This window comes from Enhydra lutris, unplaced genomic scaffold, assembly GCF_002288905.1.
Source record: "Enhydra lutris kenyoni isolate GAN:26980312 unplaced genomic scaffold, ASM228890v2 scaffoldscaffold22, whole genome shotgun sequence".
Lineage (NCBI taxonomy): Eukaryota > Metazoa > Chordata > Mammalia > Carnivora > Mustelidae > Enhydra > Enhydra lutris.
The window spans coordinates 4,481,514-4,497,849 of record NW_019154106.1 but is presented as its reverse complement, the minus strand read 5'-3'; the positions used below and the strand labels follow the sequence as shown (position 1 = coordinate 4,497,849).

The 16,336-nt window shown below is 51.6% G+C and overlaps 1 protein-coding gene across 8 annotated transcripts in view; it reads left to right on the top strand.

Annotated features, from left to right (window-relative positions):
* Positions 1-15,912, top strand: part of LOC111149807 (protein phosphatase 6 regulatory subunit 3) — a 146,410-nt gene extending 130,498 nt beyond the window's left edge. For 6 of the 8 annotated variants that reach the window (XM_022507089.1, XM_022507093.1, XM_022507092.1 and 3 more), the window contains 6 exons: positions 862-983; positions 3,104-3,257; positions 4,642-4,751; positions 6,231-6,381; positions 11,085-11,204; positions 14,433-15,912. In XM_022507089.1, the coding sequence (XP_022362797.1) occupies positions 862-983; positions 3,104-3,257; positions 4,642-4,751; positions 6,231-6,381; positions 11,085-11,204; positions 14,433-14,484 (709 nt within the window). In that variant the 3' untranslated portion in view covers positions 14,485-15,912. Of the gene's footprint in view, positions 1-861; positions 984-3,103; positions 3,258-4,641; positions 4,752-6,230; positions 6,382-10,798; positions 10,817-11,084; positions 11,205-14,432 lie in introns of all 8 variants that reach the window. The other 2 variants (XM_022507091.1, XM_022507094.1) reach the window with 2 other exon arrangements.
* The last annotated feature ends 424 nt before the right edge of the window (positions 15,913-16,336 follow it).

Here is a 16,336-nt window from a genome sequence, read left to right as displayed (position 1 = left end):
TCACAAGAAAATCCTTGTGACCTTGGGTTAGGGAGAGATTTCTGAGCTGGAACGCCGGAAGTGCTGTGTATAAAAGGAACTTTTCATAAGCTCAGCTTGTTAAAACAAAGCACTTCTGCTCGGCTAGTGACACTAGTAAGAAGGGAGGGACAGTGCACAGACTCGGGGAGGACGTTTGCAGATCACGTGCCTGACACAGGGCTCCACTGGAAGGTGCATGAAGGCGTCTCGGGGCTCTGAAAGAATTAAACCAGGAACCTGTTGTTTTTTCTTTTGTTTGTTTGTTTTAAAGATTTTATTTATTTATTTATTTGACAGACAGAGATCACAGTAGGCAGAGAGGCAGGCAGAGAGAGAGGGAGGGAAGCAGGCTCCCCGCTGAGCAGAGAGCCCGACTTGGGGCTTGATCCCAGGACCCTGGGATCATGACCCGAGCCGAAGGCAGAGGCTTTAACCCACTGAGCCACCCAGGCGCCCCAGGAACCTGTTTTTTGACCGGTGCTAGAGATGAGAAGAAGGCCTTCAGGAGAGAAGTGTGGGTGGTCGGTCAGAACTGAGAAGCAGCTCAGCATCTTGGCTGTGAGGGAAATGCCGCTGAGCACCACAGTGAGACACCTCCAGACCTTGTTAGAAGGCCTAGGAGGTTTGTGGACGCATCCCATGTGCTCGCGTTCGCGCAAAGCCAGGGGCTGGTGGCGATAGCCGAGGGCAGAGTTAGGCACCACAAAAGGCGGGAATGAGCCACTTGACCTTCATACGAGTTTCTCTTATTGGATGACCTTCGAGTGTCGTGGATTTAGCTGGTGACGGATAGGCAGCATTAACTGTTTGGGTCTCCCTCCTCCCCTCCCCCACCCCCAGCTCGGGGAGCACAGACAGTGAAGAAAGTACAGACTCTGAAGAAGAAGACGGAGCGAAACAAGACTTGTTTGAACCCAGTAGTACCAGTGCGGAGGATAAAATGGAGGTAGACTTGAATGAACGTAAGTCGTCTTCTCTTCGTCTGTGTCAGTCACCGTGTTAGGAATGTGTTTTTAAACGAGGCGCTCTGGTCTGCAGGATGGGAGTTAGGTTGAAACACGGTCTTCTGAGACCCCTTGGAGGTGTATGGGTCAGGACGGGGCCTGAGGAAGGAGCAAGTTGTCCCTCTGAGGATGGGGTGTCTCTGGCAGTGTGGACGCCCCCCAGTGTGGGTCTGGCTGGATGCACAGCGCACGGGGCTGGGGGCCGGGCGTGGGGGCCGTCTAGCCTGTGGCTGCAGGCCTGGGTGCCCGGCGGCAGGGGAGAGACCGGAGATACGGAAGACAAGGAAGGGCTGTGCTTGTGGGATCCGGAATGCGCTGAACCAGAGGAAACCGCTTCCAGCTGAAACCATGTGAAGCGGGTTCTTCAGAGTGGGTTATGAAGCCCCTGACCCTGAAAAGTGACTGGCCTCAGTGCTTGCTTGGGTCCTGGTACTCCCTAAGAGGACTTGCATTTGCTGGCCTTTAAAAAATACCTGTTAACTCCTGAAAGCTCAAATACATTTTTCTGTGGGTTGATATTGGGGCTTTCCTCAGGGCTGACGGTGCTTCCTGCTCCCCAGGGAGGCCTTCATGGACTCTGTCCTGGAGGCTGAAAGCCAGCTCTGGGCACCAGGTGGGCCTCACCACCCCAGAGCTGGCCAGGACGGCAGCAGTAACCCCGCACAGCCCCGCGGGACAGATGGGAAAGTGAGAGCCGTGGGGGAAAGAGGTTTGGCCTCTCTTCTCTCATTGCTTCCCCAGCCCACTGTCCTCAGGAGGAAGAAATGGGCTCTTCTCGCTGTAATTCAATTCAAGTCTACATGCCTTTGTCACGCTCGGGCTGTGTACTGGGTGCGGCGCACAGACCCTTAGTCCGGGGTTCTAGAGTCTCCTAAGGAAACGGAGAGATTGCAGTAGCCTCTGGGGTGCTCCTCTGGGAAGCTCATCTCTGTGTAGCCCAGCATAGTGTGCGGTGACAGCACATGAGCAGACACCTGAGTTCACCTGAAGGGACACATCTCTGAGGAGGTGACGCTTAAACAGACCCGCGGGTTAGATCCAGCCTGAGCCGGTGGCCAGGGCAGTGAGGCTTCAAGGCTAGAAGTGAGCAGCCAGATGAAGGGAGAGGTAGAGACGTGGCCGGGAAGGGTCCCAAGCCCAGAATCTCTTGTGCCCACGGAGCTTGGGATGTCCCTGCTATTCACCAGCCCAGAAGCTCTGGACCTCTGAGGTTGGAGTTACTTACGGAGTCTTCGTTGGTAGGCATGTTTGATTAAGTCGGGGGCCGTCTGTGAGTCCCTTCACTTCCTGCCTCTTCCTCCTAGGAGGGTGGGCTGTGCGGTTGGGCTGAAGGTTCCAGCCCTCTGACCACAGGCTGATTCCCCTGGCCACCAGCCCCATCCTGAACCCCATCCTGAGGCCACCAGTCATCTCTTCGGCGCACTACTCATACCTCGGAGGTTCCGGGGGTTTGGGCACGGTGGTGCTTGGACCCCGAATGTGTTATTTCTTCTCACGTCACCAGAAGCCTTCCTGTTGTGCTAATTAACTACCCTGGGCTGCAGGGAGGCCACTAAGTATAAAATGGGGCCATGTCTGGATTGGGAAGCATTTAGTTTCTAGTTTATTGCAGTTGGATATCCAACATTCTGCTTTTTCTTTTTAACTTTTTATTTTGGAATAACTTTGGATTTAAAAGAAAAGTTACGGACGTTGATTGTCTAGGGAGCGGCTGTGCACACTTCACCCTCTTCCTCCCCATGTTAGTAGAATCTTGGTACATTTGTCATTGTGAGAAATCAGCGTCTTCGTTTATATGTAGCTTTGCATCCTTGTGTGATATATCTACTGGGGAAAAAATCTTAGAAATGGAAATTAAGGAATTAAAGGAAATGTACAGTTTTATAAGATGATAGATGTTACCTTATCACCTTATGCTCCCAAGTGATTGTGCTGTTTGTTTCTGCCAGTGGTGTGTTAGGGTGCCCTGTCCCCCCACCCCCCGGCCTTTGTCATTTCGAGTCTGTTTCTGAAAAATATCTTGGAGTGCCCTGAACTTCTGAAGTATTCTCAAAAGGAGATTTCTCCCCTTGTTTTAGCACCCAACTGGTCAGCCAACTTTGATGTCCCCATGGAGACAACCCACGGTGCTCCCTTAGACTCTGTCGGATCTGATGTCTGGAGCACGGAGGAGCCCATGCCAGCTAAGGAGACGGGCTGGGCCGCTTTCTCAGAGTTCACGTCTTCCCTGAGGTGAGTGCACGTGTGCCAGCTCCCTCGGCCTTTCCTCGGGAGAACCGGGGCTGCGGTGTCGCCTTGATTTACTTCCGATGCGAAGGTGGCGCCATACACAAGATCCCAGGTCGGCACAGGGGAGCTCGCAACCCAGCTACGATTTACAAGGAAACCGGTCTCTGTCCTCCTTCCTTTCATCCAGGATGAGCTGGGGTGGGCAGTAGGCTATGCACAAATAGCCCGGGGCGCTGTGGCCCCAGGAGGTGACGCGGCCCGGTGCTGACTCCTGGGGCTTCTCCAGCCCCACCGGGCTCTCAGGAAACAGGACTGAGGGGGATAGGAATGAGGTGGAGCCAAGAACTCCTGATAGGCACCTCTCTGTGGAGCGTTGAAAATGCAGAATGTTTCGTGAATTTAACAGATAACGTGAACTTGTATTTCACTGGGAACTAGTCTGGTGCCGTAAGTTAAGGGGCCCGACGGGGATGGCTCTCAGTGTTGTTACTTGTAGTATTCTTGATAACAGCAACCTGGCATTTCATAATTTTCCTGAATAATATTGCCACCATTTGAGTATTAACCGTGGATTTTAGGTCTTACTAGGTTCAGTTTGACTTGCTAAACATTGTTTCATTGGTCTCCACCACCCCATTTGAAAGAGTTTGTTGCTTTCCCTGCTCTGACAAAGCAGTGCTTTTAACTCATCACTGGTGATAGGCCAGCCAGGGCACAGACTGTGAGGGCCCGTGGTCGCTGTCTCCAGCAAACCAGAGAGCTGGCTCTGCGGCAGCTCTAAGGATAGCGGGGAGCGACAGTTCAGGGGCAAAAGTGAGATTTGTGGGAAATGTCTCCCAGTGATCGCAGATCATGTCACGGACTTGGCTCTGGCACCGGACGGTTGAGTTTCCAACTCTCGCTCTCTTCTGTCTTTTGTAACTAGGGGACGCGAGCCCTTGGTTCCTAGGAATGTTGTTGAAGCAGCTCACTTCCCTTTACCTTTGTGCACGGGTCATGTTTCCTCGTTAAGTATCATTCAGGCCCTTAGGCAGTTTGGCTCCACATAAGTAGGGATTTTCCTAAAATTGCCACTGCAAATACGGTTGATGGCACATGTCAGCTCCCGCTGTCCCAGTCCCGGGAGCCTGGTGACAAGGGGGAAGATGAGAGACTGGTGCCTTTGGAACCTTTTGCAAACCTCTGTGAAATCCCCGTGCTCCTGTCCTACTGATTTAGCAGGAGATTTACCCGTGCTCACGTGCACCTCACTCTGTCTGTGTCTCTCTGACCGACTGCCGGTGCCGCACCAGAGGGACCAGAGCTGCTTCTCAAATGGTTTTTGTGAATCACGGTGACTAAGGGCTGTTTGCTGTTGCTAACATCTGAATTTTCTCTTTTTTAAAAGTACAAAAGATTCTTTAAGGAGTAATTCTCCGGTGGAAATGGAAACCAGCACTGAGCCGATGGGCCCTCTGACTCCCAGTGTCGCCACGCTGGCCGCGCAGCAGCCGGAAGGTGGGTGTGGCGGGCAGGGCACCGGCTGACACGGCCTGCTGGCTGCTCTGCTGAGGTTGCTCGTGCTGGGACTGTCTGCGTAGTTTTCTAGATCTAAAGATTTGTTGTCGTCCACATAACAGTTTACTCAGCCAGTCTCCACTCGCAGGCTCCAAGGTCTCAAAGGAGTTAGGGAGTTGAGATGGTAGGCCTGTGTCCACAGGGCAGCTGATGAAAAGAAATTGTGTATTCATTCCAGAACCAGGCATGGTGATTCTAGAAGACATAAGGGATCTGTTATCAGTTGTTCAGTCCTGTCAATGTAGAAAAGTGGGACCAGGCCCAGAAGAGAAGACTGTCTTGGCCTGTGTGCCCAGTGTGACTGAAATCAGAATTAGATGTGTGTGTTTTGAAGCCCGTCTGGTGCCCAATTCTTCTGTCACTTGGAGTTTGCTTTGATGGAGCACACATGTGTGTCTCGGCTTGTTTTAGGATGGAAGACTGTTTATTTTCTTCTTACCTTTACGAACAGTTGAGATGGTAGAGGGTATCCATGACGAGGGTCGTCATGTTCAAACTGCACATGCTGTTCCTTACAGAGGCCCTGAGCTCTTTTTAGCCTGATGAATGGGGCTTGGGAGGTGGGGGCAGGGGAGGAGAGGGAGGTTGGTGAAGGGGGGTGAGGAGTCAGTATGTGGAGGGGAGAAAGAAGGAAATCCTTAGAAGAAGAAACGGGGCATGGGCCGGGCTAAGGGGGCCAAGACAAGAACCAAGGGGCAGGAAAGTTAATAAAACCAGTAACTAAAGTTGGTTTATTTGTCGTTCTTCTAAGCATTTTATGTAGATGAGCCCATTTTATCTCTCAGTTCTTTAGGTGGGTTTAGTTAGCTTCATTTTATGGATAAGAAAACTTGCCCTAGAGTGGAACAGCCAGTGAGTGGTAGGCTGGGGTCTGCATTCTGGGTGCGTGACTTCAGAGCCCAGGCTTCTAACCAGTACAGCATATGGCTCCCTATTACAGAACAAAGAAATAATCCACAAGGACCCATAAGAAAATAATTAAAAAAAAAAAAAAAAAAACCCAAGTGGGACCCAACTGAAAGGAAAAGGACGAATGAGAATAGGACCCCGAATAAACTGTAAGCTCAGTACTTGCGGGGTGAAGTGGGGGGCTAGAACACACCCGCCTGCCCCCTGCGCCCCGGGCTGGGTCCTGGAACCCCCAGAATGGGAAGACCGGCTGGGAGCAGTCGGCGTGTGGGTAGACTCCGAGCTGGGAAGGCTGGAGGGGCCCCTGGTCCTGTGTGGAAGGAGACCTGTGGCAAGTGGGCACTTTTAAGAAGCCCGCGCCCATTAAGAAGTGGCCGAGGCAGCAGCCAGCGGGCCGTCTCTCTCTCCGAGCAGGAGGTGGGTCGCCGGGTGGGTGGGTCCGGCGGAAGGCGAGGCGCGCTTCTTGTCGGTTCTGGTCCGCGTGACCGTCCGCCCTGTGTCCTGTTATAGCGCCAGCCAGTGTGGCCATGGAAGCCAGCTCTGACGGCGAGGAGGATGCAGAGAGCACAGACAAGGTAACTGAGACAGTGATGAATGGCGGCATGAAGGAAACTCTCAGCCTCACTGTCGATGCCAAGACAGAAACCGCAGTCTTCAAAAGGTAACCAGGGCCAGAGCCTGCTGGCGGTTTCAGGTGTTCGGTGGGGGCGGGGTGGGGGGAAGGGAGCCTCGAGTGTTAACGTCTTTCATCTGATTCAGATGTGGGTTCAGGCATTAGCCGGACATCATTTAGCGTCTCTGTTCAGCCCCATGAATCTGAATGTAGAAAGGGAGAGTTTGGGGTCCCCGAGTGCCTTTCCCCTCTTTCTAGTACTCAGACTGTAGATGAAGTCTAGTGAGTTCAAACTGCAGGAGTATTAAAAATGGACACGTCTGCAGCTGAGTGAAAACTGGCGCGTTGAAACCAGGGTCACTGCCCCGCACACCGTCTTCCCCAGACGTGATGCAGTCAGTAGAGCTCAGCAGCAGAGAGAGCCTGAACAGTCCGTTGGGAAGTTGACCTCACTTCTAAATTCATGGATCGAAGGACTCCCGCCGGCAACTAGGAACATAGCCCCGAAGGAGCAGCGACAGCACTTCTGGCGGAGCTGGGGCTACGGCGGGGTCGGCAGAGCCCCTGCGGGGCAGGAGAGTTCGCGGCCCAGCCTGCAGGGAGTCCCCAGTGAAACACAGCCAGCACAGAAGGGGAGCACGGATTCCCCATGGGGGCGCAGAGGCACAGGACTCCAAAGTTAAAAGCTATTAAACTGAGTCCGGCAGGGCGCTCGAGCCGCGTGGAGGACGAGCGCGGTGCAGGTGAGGGTTAGGTGACCTGGGGAGACATGCTGAGGGTGAGTCACAGAGCCGGCAGGAAAAAAATCATTTGGACCTTGGGTAGATGGAATATTTGATTTGGACCTAGGTGACCGGGGGAGACGTGCCGAGCGTGAGTCACAGAGCCGGCAGGATAAAAATCATTTGGACCTTGGGTTGATGGAATATTTGGGTAGAGGAATATTTGATGAAAATGAAAGCCATGTGCGACTTTCTGGCAGTTGAGGAATAGAAAGGAGCTCTTTGAAACTGCTCAAGGTGTGTTCGGACTTGATTTCTTCTCAGTGAAGCATGAGAATTATGCCCCTCCGGGACGCACCCCGGACAGTGAGGCGGGCCTACAGTCCTGCTCTTCGGCCCTGGCAGCGGTCCTAGACCGCACTGCCTCAGTGAAACTGAATCAGAGGCATAAAGATTTAAAAGACTAAAATGGTTCTTGCTTGTTTGTAGATTAGGATTTTCTGCGCAAAGAATTCAAACAGATTCATGAACAAGTATCGGAATTACTAGGGAGGTTTAGGAGTATAAACCGATATGGCATGTGCTAGATGTGCGCCCCCCCCCCCCAACTAAAATGTTAAGCCTCATCTGTAAAATTGAAAAGCATAATAAAGACCTAAATAAGTAGAGAAATACGCCATCTTTGTTAATGAGAAGATACCTGTGGTGTTTTTTTAAAAAAAGATTTTATTTATTTATTTATTTAACAGAGATCACAAGTAGGCAGAGAGGCAGAAGGGGGGGTGGTGGGGAAGCAGGCCCCCGGCTGAGCAGAGAGCCCGATGAGGGGCTCAATCCCAGGACCCTGGGATCATGACCTGAGCAGAAGGCAGAGGCTTTAAGCCACTGAGCCACCCAGGTGCCCCACTTTGCCATTTTTTAAACAAACTAATGATAAAATGAATGCGTTTGTAATCAGAATCCCAGTGGAGCTTTTCATGATGAAGAGGCTGATGGTGATATTCATAAAGAAGACCACAGAGCCAGAAATAACCAGGGTCATTTTGAAGAAGGAAGGGAGGGAGGCATCACCAGGTGCGATCTCATGGGCATGCTGTGCGGGCAGACCCCACATTTACAGGAACTCGGTGCTAGAATGGTGTTACAGTAAGGGAAGGACAGACTGAGAAGTAGTGATTACCCGTGTCAGAGAAAAACAGAACTACATCTGTCTCAATGTAAATGTGAAAGGCAAAACTACCACTTTGAGAAGAAAACATGAGAGTGTATCTTTATAATTTGGGGGCTAGAGGGGTCTTTTAACCATAAAAAAGCCAAACCATAAAGGGAAAGTTTGATGAATTTTCTTTAATTCCTGGTCTTCCAAATGAAAAAATGGAAAGACCCACCATTACCTTCAAAGGAAGATTCAGGAACAGAATATAGGAAAAACCTACTATCAAGAAGAAAAAGACAAGCTAATAATAAGTTTTAAATGGACAAAGGACACAAGCCATTATATGTGGCAGAAAACAAGGAGCAGACCTGCTCCAGAGCGGGCCAGCCTTGTAAGTGAACGGGGTGTGCTGGTCGCGGTAATGAGTCCGTGCTGTTTTGCACAGTCGTCTGCTCATTCCTACCTCAGTTGTTACAGAAAGTAGAAAAAGTGCAAAACCTGCTGGATCTTTTTATGAGGGCGTGCAGTCTTGATACCAAAACCAGATAAGGATGATTATGGAAAACGGTCAGCTCGTATCCCGTACAAGCAAACTAAATGAAGAAATCCTGTAGAAAATATTTGCTCACCAAGTGCAGTAGCATATTAAAAAGAATTCACAACAAGTTAGGGTTTTCCCTGGACTGTCAGGAAAAACATCATTTATGATGTGTTAACAGACTGAGGAGAAATCCTACGAGGTTTTTGAAGACACTTTTGATAATGTTCCATACCGTATAGGATTGAAACTGAGCAAAACGGGCAGCTGGTGGCTCAGTGAGTTAAGGGTCCAATTCTTGGTTTCGGCTCAGGTCAAGATCTCTCTCAGATAATTAAAATCTTAAACACACACGCACATGCACACACAAAGCTGAGTGAAACAGGAACAGAAATGAATTTCCTTAACTTGGCGAAAGTTAAATACGAAAATACTAAAGCAGAACTTCTACTTAATGAGGAAGTTGCAGGCGCCGGCACGTTCAGGTAAGGAGCAAATAAGACGGTCCGTTGTCGCTGTTACTGTGTAGTCCTGGACAGTGTCTGAGGAGAGAAGAACAGGACAGGCAAAGATCCGAGAGGAAGGGGCAATAGTGATCACCTACCACCAAGTCAGTAGCAAACTTCTGTTAATAAGAGTTCAGCAGAGCTGCTGGGTGACAGATCCATTTTAAACATCAGTAGCCTCTCTCTGCGCTGGTCATAAGCAACTAGGATGTATAACGAAAGGCAAAGTACCAGTCATAAAGGACATCAAACTTAAGATAATTCCTAAATAATTAAACCCATGTATCTAGAGAGAAAACTTGAAAGTGCTAATCAAAGCGGTCTCAGAAGAAGAGTAGTCATGGGCACCTGGGCGGCTCAGTCAGGCGTCTGCCTACGGCTCGGGTCATGATCCCAGGGGTCCTGGGATCGAGTCCTGTGTTGGGCTCCCTGCTGCTTGTCCCTCTCCCTCTGCCTGCCGCTCCCTGTTCGTGCTTTCTCTTTCTCTCTGTCAAATAAATAAAAAATTTTTAAAGATTTAAAGAAGAGTAGTCCCATGGAGGCCATAGCAGTGGGCGTGGCAGCTCTGTGCAGAGGGCCGTCGTAAGGTGGAGTTGGGAGGCTCGCGACATGGGGCACTCACTGTGCCTTCGACACCAGGAACGTGGATCGGAGTTACAGAGATAAATCCTGTGACGTATGCAATTCAGAGCCGTTTCTGTCCCTCAGAATACACATACATCATGACTATCCATTTTCATTTTCTAAGAATGAAAGTAACACATAGGAAGCACGTAGTTGCTTTCGTGGGGAGGGCGTGGAGAGTGGGGATAAAGAGTAAGGAAGCAGGTGACTTGGGTTGTCAGCAGATCTTTTTCTCCTTACAAATAGCCTAGACCCATCCAAAAGCCACCCAGAAATCATCCTGAAGTTGGGTTTTTCATAAGCAAATCCAGGACAGGGCTCCGCTCTCAGAAGGATGGCCCTTCCCAGAGGGAACCTCCAGCTGCCCTTGAGCTGGTTCTTGTGCTGCCTTGATTGTGTCAGAATGGGAAGTGCAGACAGGATAGATGATGGTCTGCCCTTATAGCCCACAGCCAACAATCCAAAACGTTTGCTGCTTGTCTTTCTCCGCCGGGGGCCGTCAGAGGGCAGATAACCCTTGCTACACCTTGCTTCCCCCCTGGGATCCTGCCTGCCTGCACCTGTTCCGGCCACCGTTCTCGGCTCTTTCCCTGCTCCATGCTGTACTTCCCACTGCTGTCAGAGGGCAGCTCGGGGAGGAGCTCGGTCCTGGTGCAGGCCCCTGGTTCCTTGCCCCTGTGGCAGGAGCAGCAAGCCTGATGGGGTCACTCCTGCTGACTTTGGATGCTGGGCTGGGCCCGAGGGCAAGAAGCCGTGACTAAAGACTCGTTCCTTCAAACAGGTTCCTTTGCCACCTCCTCCGAGTCTGCAGTTCTGCTTATGCGCAGTCGCGGGCATAGTAGCCCCCACATCCCTCATTTGTAGGAGTATTCTGAAACTCTTGTACATTTCTTTTTCTGTTTTGCACACTTGGCTTCAGAGTGTTGAAATCTTATCGGTATGTACAGTAATGCGGGCCGTTCTTCATCAGACACCAGCTGCATTACATCGTCCCTCCTCTGGTTCCCTCTCGTGTGTGACCTTTGCCTTTCGTGATTTCCCAGTCACTGTCTGTGGTCCCTGTGGCCCCTCCCCTGCGCATGCTCGGCCCCAGGGCTTTACTCCATGGCCGCCATGACTTCCAGGGTCATTTGCATGCGCCTTCATCCTCCACGGGTGCCGCCCCCCGGGATGTCTAATGCTCCCTGTCCCCCTCTTTACTGCAGTGAGGAAGGAAAACTGTCTACCTCTCAAGATGCTGCTTGTAAAGATGTCGAGGAGAGCCCTGAGACGGCAGAGGCCAAGTCTGTGGGCCCCCGGCCCCCCAGCAGTGCCCCAGAGCAGAGGTAACTCCCCAGATCTGCCCAGGCCCTACTCTGCCTGTGGCTGTTGTCTCCCGGGAGCTGGGAGGGAAGTCTGCACCAGGGTGGGGGAGCAGGGGAGCTGGGAGGGGTCATCCCCCGTGTCCTCGGCGTTCAGGCACTTCCTCGGCACAGGCCACGTCTAGGCCAGGTGCCTGAGCCAAGAGCTCACACCAGTTACCTCCTTACCGCAAAGCCAAAAACTGGGCTTCGGAGATTCGGCAACATCACTAGCTCTCTAAGAAGCTGCTCAGAATGGGGCGAAGGCCCTGCGGCGCCGGCGCGCCTGCCCACACACAGGGGCTCTGAAGAGGGGCTAAGTTGAGGCCGGTATTGAGCCGCCAGGATGGGGGCCCCCAGCCTGCAGCAGCCACCGTCTCACAGGGCCCCCGAGGTCACCAGCCGCCAGCCACAAGCAGCGCCTGGTACCCCTTTGCCCATAATCATGCGCGCGTGACACACGGGGAGAGCCTTCCTGGAGACCCTTTTATAGATGTAGCCGAGTGCTCTCAACTCTCAGGCGGTTCCCCTGTGGTTTCGTGTGTGTGGGGTTTGTCTCTTTGTTAAGTGTGAAAATCGCACTGCCAGAGCCGAGTGATTGGGAACGTGGTGTTTTCTCTCTGGTTGCCTATTGCGTAGACTGAGCCAGTGGTCCGAAGGGTTAGGCCAAGCCGGAGCCTCCGCCGCCGAGGGCCGGCGCCCCGGCCTGTGCGCATGGCCTCGCAGGTAGAGCAAGGGCGGCCTCCATCGCTCCGGAGCTCGCGCCTGAAGATGAGGATTTGCCCTTGGACCGCAAGGAACTGTGCTCAGCACTTCCCAGAGTTCCCTTTTTTGTTCTGTATATATCTGAGTTTGTGCATTCCTTCCGTAAGGAATAAAGTAAGCTTTAAAGCCGTTTCAGAGAAGTTACACTTTCCCTCTCACCAGACCCCCACCCCAAATCTTTCCCTTTAGGGGGCGACGACGTAACCAGTGGGAACCAGCAGGGGGCGCCCTCTGTTCACTGGTCGGCAGACCTCGCTGGTGGCGCAAACCCCGCTTCTGTTTCTCTCGTGGCAATTATTAAAAAAAAAAAAAAAAAGCCTTCTTGGCGTGTAAAGCAAATTAATGATAAGAGCTGTTTGAGCATGTTGGCTCTGGTGAGGGCTCCGGGAGGAGGAGCATGGGGACACCCCAGCCTGGAGGGCTCCAGCTCTGGCTGTGCTTCGACGTGTTCTGGGCAAGTCACCTTTTCGCCCGGGGTTGTCAGTGGATGTTTTTTCAAAGGTATCTTGTAGGATCTTATTCCCAGTTATGTCATCTCCCTAATTTCTGCCTACGAATTCCCTTTATATTGGGAACTGCTTTGAAGGCAGGACCGTCAGGTCTGTTCCAAGTTGGAGTTGCTGCAGGAGTCTGTTTCTCGGGTGTGAGTGATACAGGAGGCTCTGGGACCGTTTCCTTGGCTCTCTGGAGGGCAGAATTCCTCCCTTCAGGGCAGCCTGGAGACGCTGGCGCGAAGAGCCCTGCCTCTCGGTCTGCCGGACTGAGGGGGTGGGGGGGCACCAGGGACGGCCGGGGACAAAGACGAGGGCATCGCTTGTGTCCACGCCTTCCTCCGTCTGTCCTTCCTCCCCCCGACACACGGGAGTGTGGCGGCCAGTGGTGGAGGCCTGGCGGGGGAGCAGTTGCTAACACCCTCAGACGTTGGAGGGCATGTAGAAAGGTGCTGCTGAGGAGTCGGGAGAGCCTCACGGGCGCTCAGGAGTACCGCTTGGGGCGGCGGCGGAGGGCCGCTCGGATGGTGGCACTGAGCTGCTGGGATGGCAGGGAGAAGGTAAGTGGTCCGGTATGTCCCGTCTGTCCTAAGACCGATGTTCGGGAGGCAGAGAGAGCCATTGGGACTTAACAGATGCACTCTTCCCCACATGGTTCCCATCACAGCCAGGCTGTCGTGAGCCCTTGGGGTGACAGATGCACAGTGCTGTACTGAGTGACTCTCACGGCCACGGAATTTAACGTTTTACTGCCATGCCCCAAGCACGTGCGATACCTGTGCTGGCCAGTGTGCCAGGCCCTCGGCACCTGTCACATACTCAGCCACTTTCAGTGGCGCTTGTTGTCCCCCGTGCACAGGGGGAAGAGCTGTGCTGGGGGAGGGGAGAAAGTGCTCTTGAGACCGGCAGCTTGTGGGCAGTGATGGTGGGATCTGTACCCGGTGTGTCTGCTGGCAGAGCCCCAGTCCCCCTGGCTCTCAGACACCGTGATTGGAAGCAGAGTGCGTTGCCCGTGGAGCCAGCTTCCTGGCAGGTGTCTGAAGCCTCGGGCTTGAGAGTTGCGAGCTGGTCCAGAAGCATCTCTAAGTGCCCTTTCCCGAGCCTGCTTTGTAAACTATGGAAAAGCTGCCACAACTGACTTCCATGTTTAGGCTTGAAGGTCGAATTTGTTTATCTGCCACCACACTGTTCATCTAGCGTTCCCTCTTTCTTTCAAGGGGGAAGGAGGGAGGGAGAGCACACACTGGGGTGGGGGCAGAGGGAGAGGGGGAGAGAGAATCTTAAGCTGGCTCCTGACATAGGGCTCGATCTCAGGACCCTGAGATCATGACCTGAGTCAAAATCGGGAGTTGAAGGCTTAACCGACTGAGCCCCCCAGGCACCCCTACTGTGCCCTCCTCTGTGCTCCCAATGTCAGCCCTAATAACACTCGCCTGGTGGGAGCACGTCGTTAAAGTTAACACCTGGTTTCAGGAGCTGGCCCTGTTCATAAGCCTTTTGTTGTCCTCTACAGTCGAAGAATCCTGCTTATTCAAGTGAATTTTTATGTGGATTCCAATACATGGAACAAATAAAAAGTTCTTTGAAGGGGGGATTGAGCACGTGGCGCGTGACAGGTCTGGGAGCAGCCGTCTAAAAACCGCTGACCCGCCTGCATCCGTGCTTCGAAGGCGCTGAGGGCTGGTTTCCCGGAGCCCCGCTCTGCCGCAGCCTCGCTAACTCGCTGAGTGCCTGCGCGCCGCAGCCGGCTGAAGCTCGGAAGCCGGTAGGGCTCCTGGAGTCTCCTGGAGTTTGCGGTCCTTGCATTTGTGAGGCCTCCCGGGAAGTGGCTCCTGAGTGCCGGGCTTTGGGCTTGACTTTGGAGAACGATATTAAAATGAATGTTCCTGCCCTCAGGGAGCTAAACCATGTTCGTTTCTCTTTTAAGCGCCTCAGATACGTGTCTCTTCCTTCGCAGGACTGACCAGCCGAGCGTGCCAGGCGACACGTCCGTCAACGGCCCTGTATGATGAGTGGCCCCGCCTGCTGCTGACTGAGGACCGCAGGCCGCCGCCGCTCGGGGCCTCTGGAGGCCTCCCCTGGAGCGCGCCAGGCCGACACTGCTGCACTCACTCTGCAAGGATCAGGACCAGCAACCTTTATATTCTAGATTCTAGGACGTTGTACAGAGAAATCCAGAAGTGTAAAAATATTGCACATTGACAAATACCAAGAATTTTTGCGTATGTTTATATTGTATTGTTCTAAATAATGGGTAGCCTGTGAAATAAGAACGTGCCGCCCATGTAATAATAGTAGTAATACTAGAGTTAAAATGGCTGTAAGAATAGTTTTATAAAAGTGAATACACAGATCTATTGTATTTGAAACATAACTATTTGACAATTATTAGTGTGACCAAAGTATTAGGCAGTTTTCATACATTTTTCACCTTGTACAAAATTCTGAATTCATTTCTCTTCCAGGCCGGCAAGGAGTTATAGGGTTGAAATGCCCTCTAAGTGTTATTTTGGTTGTTCTAACTTACAAACGTGATTTTGAATAAGAAATATTTGGTGTTCTTTTTATAACCAGTTTTTGATTGGTAATTGTTTTCTGTATTGTTTTAAACGGATCAAAAAATGTAAGTCTGTTGGTAGAGATTAAGTATTTATTGCTACAACTTAGTTGATAAAGTGATGTTCTTGTGAAGCCATATGTTCTGTTAAAGTCTTGTTTGCTTGAAATGGTTATTCCTGCAGGTGAAACACTAGACTATTGGAGTGTACATGGCTGGTGGTTTGAGTTATTTTGTTTTTCGTTTTTGTTTTTTGTTTTGTTTGGGTAGTTCCTCTGCCTTTTAACCCATTCACCAAAATTTACCTTGTTAACAAGCATCACCAATGAACATTTCTGAGCAGTTTGCATATTTAACACCCTAGACCGATCAGGCAGGCCAGTGGAGGGAGGCTCGTGCTGCGGGTGCACGTTTCCACCTCGAAATCCGAACCTGGCACCCAAGCATGGGGATTGTTCTCCTGTACCTTGTGAGGTTTCCATGCGTAAACCCTAAACCAGTGTATTTTTTTAGAACTGGTTTGTGTATATATATAGTGATTATGGATACTAATTCAATGTAATTTATAATTTTCTATGTCAATATAAAAATACATCACCGCCTTCCCAAACAGCCGAAGCAATATATCATATATTGCCATATCGTCCGGGGAAAGGGTTCAATTTCTTCACCTCTTGCACTTTTAGATGCAGATCAGGTTTTCATTTCTGTAATAGAAGACTATTCACATATTTTTACATCATTTGTTTGTCCTGACCAGTATTTAAAACCAAAAGGATATTCTGAATAATGGCCAACAATTTTTTTAGAACTAGCATCCCGAGCAGCGTGCCTAAACATTACATTGCATATGGAAATAAAAAAAGAATCAAATGTTTAATGCCTTATTTCTTATTTACTTTTCCATTGTAAATGGTGTAGAAGTTGTGTGAGGCCTCCCGAGGCTGACCTAGCCCTCCAGGACAGTGGAGTCAGCGGTGCACTCTGGGACAGACGGCACAGGCGCCTCACTTGGCCTTTGCGCGCCTCCTCAGGAACCCTTTCTGTTGGGAGCTCCTCCCAGAAGAGACTGTCCTCATGCGTCCTCCTCTGGAACCTAGTGCCACGCTGGGGACAGGGCTCCTTTCGCTGGCCTCAAGGATGCTGACTCTGTGACACGGGACCTTGGGGACCGCCAACGGTGGTTGGTGGTGCCGGTGGATATGCTCTTATCTCGCCTGATGGAGAACCTTGCTGGCCCCCGCTGGGGATGGCGCCCACTCCCTTGGCGCCGGTCGGATTTCTTTGGCTTCTCCATCCATCCC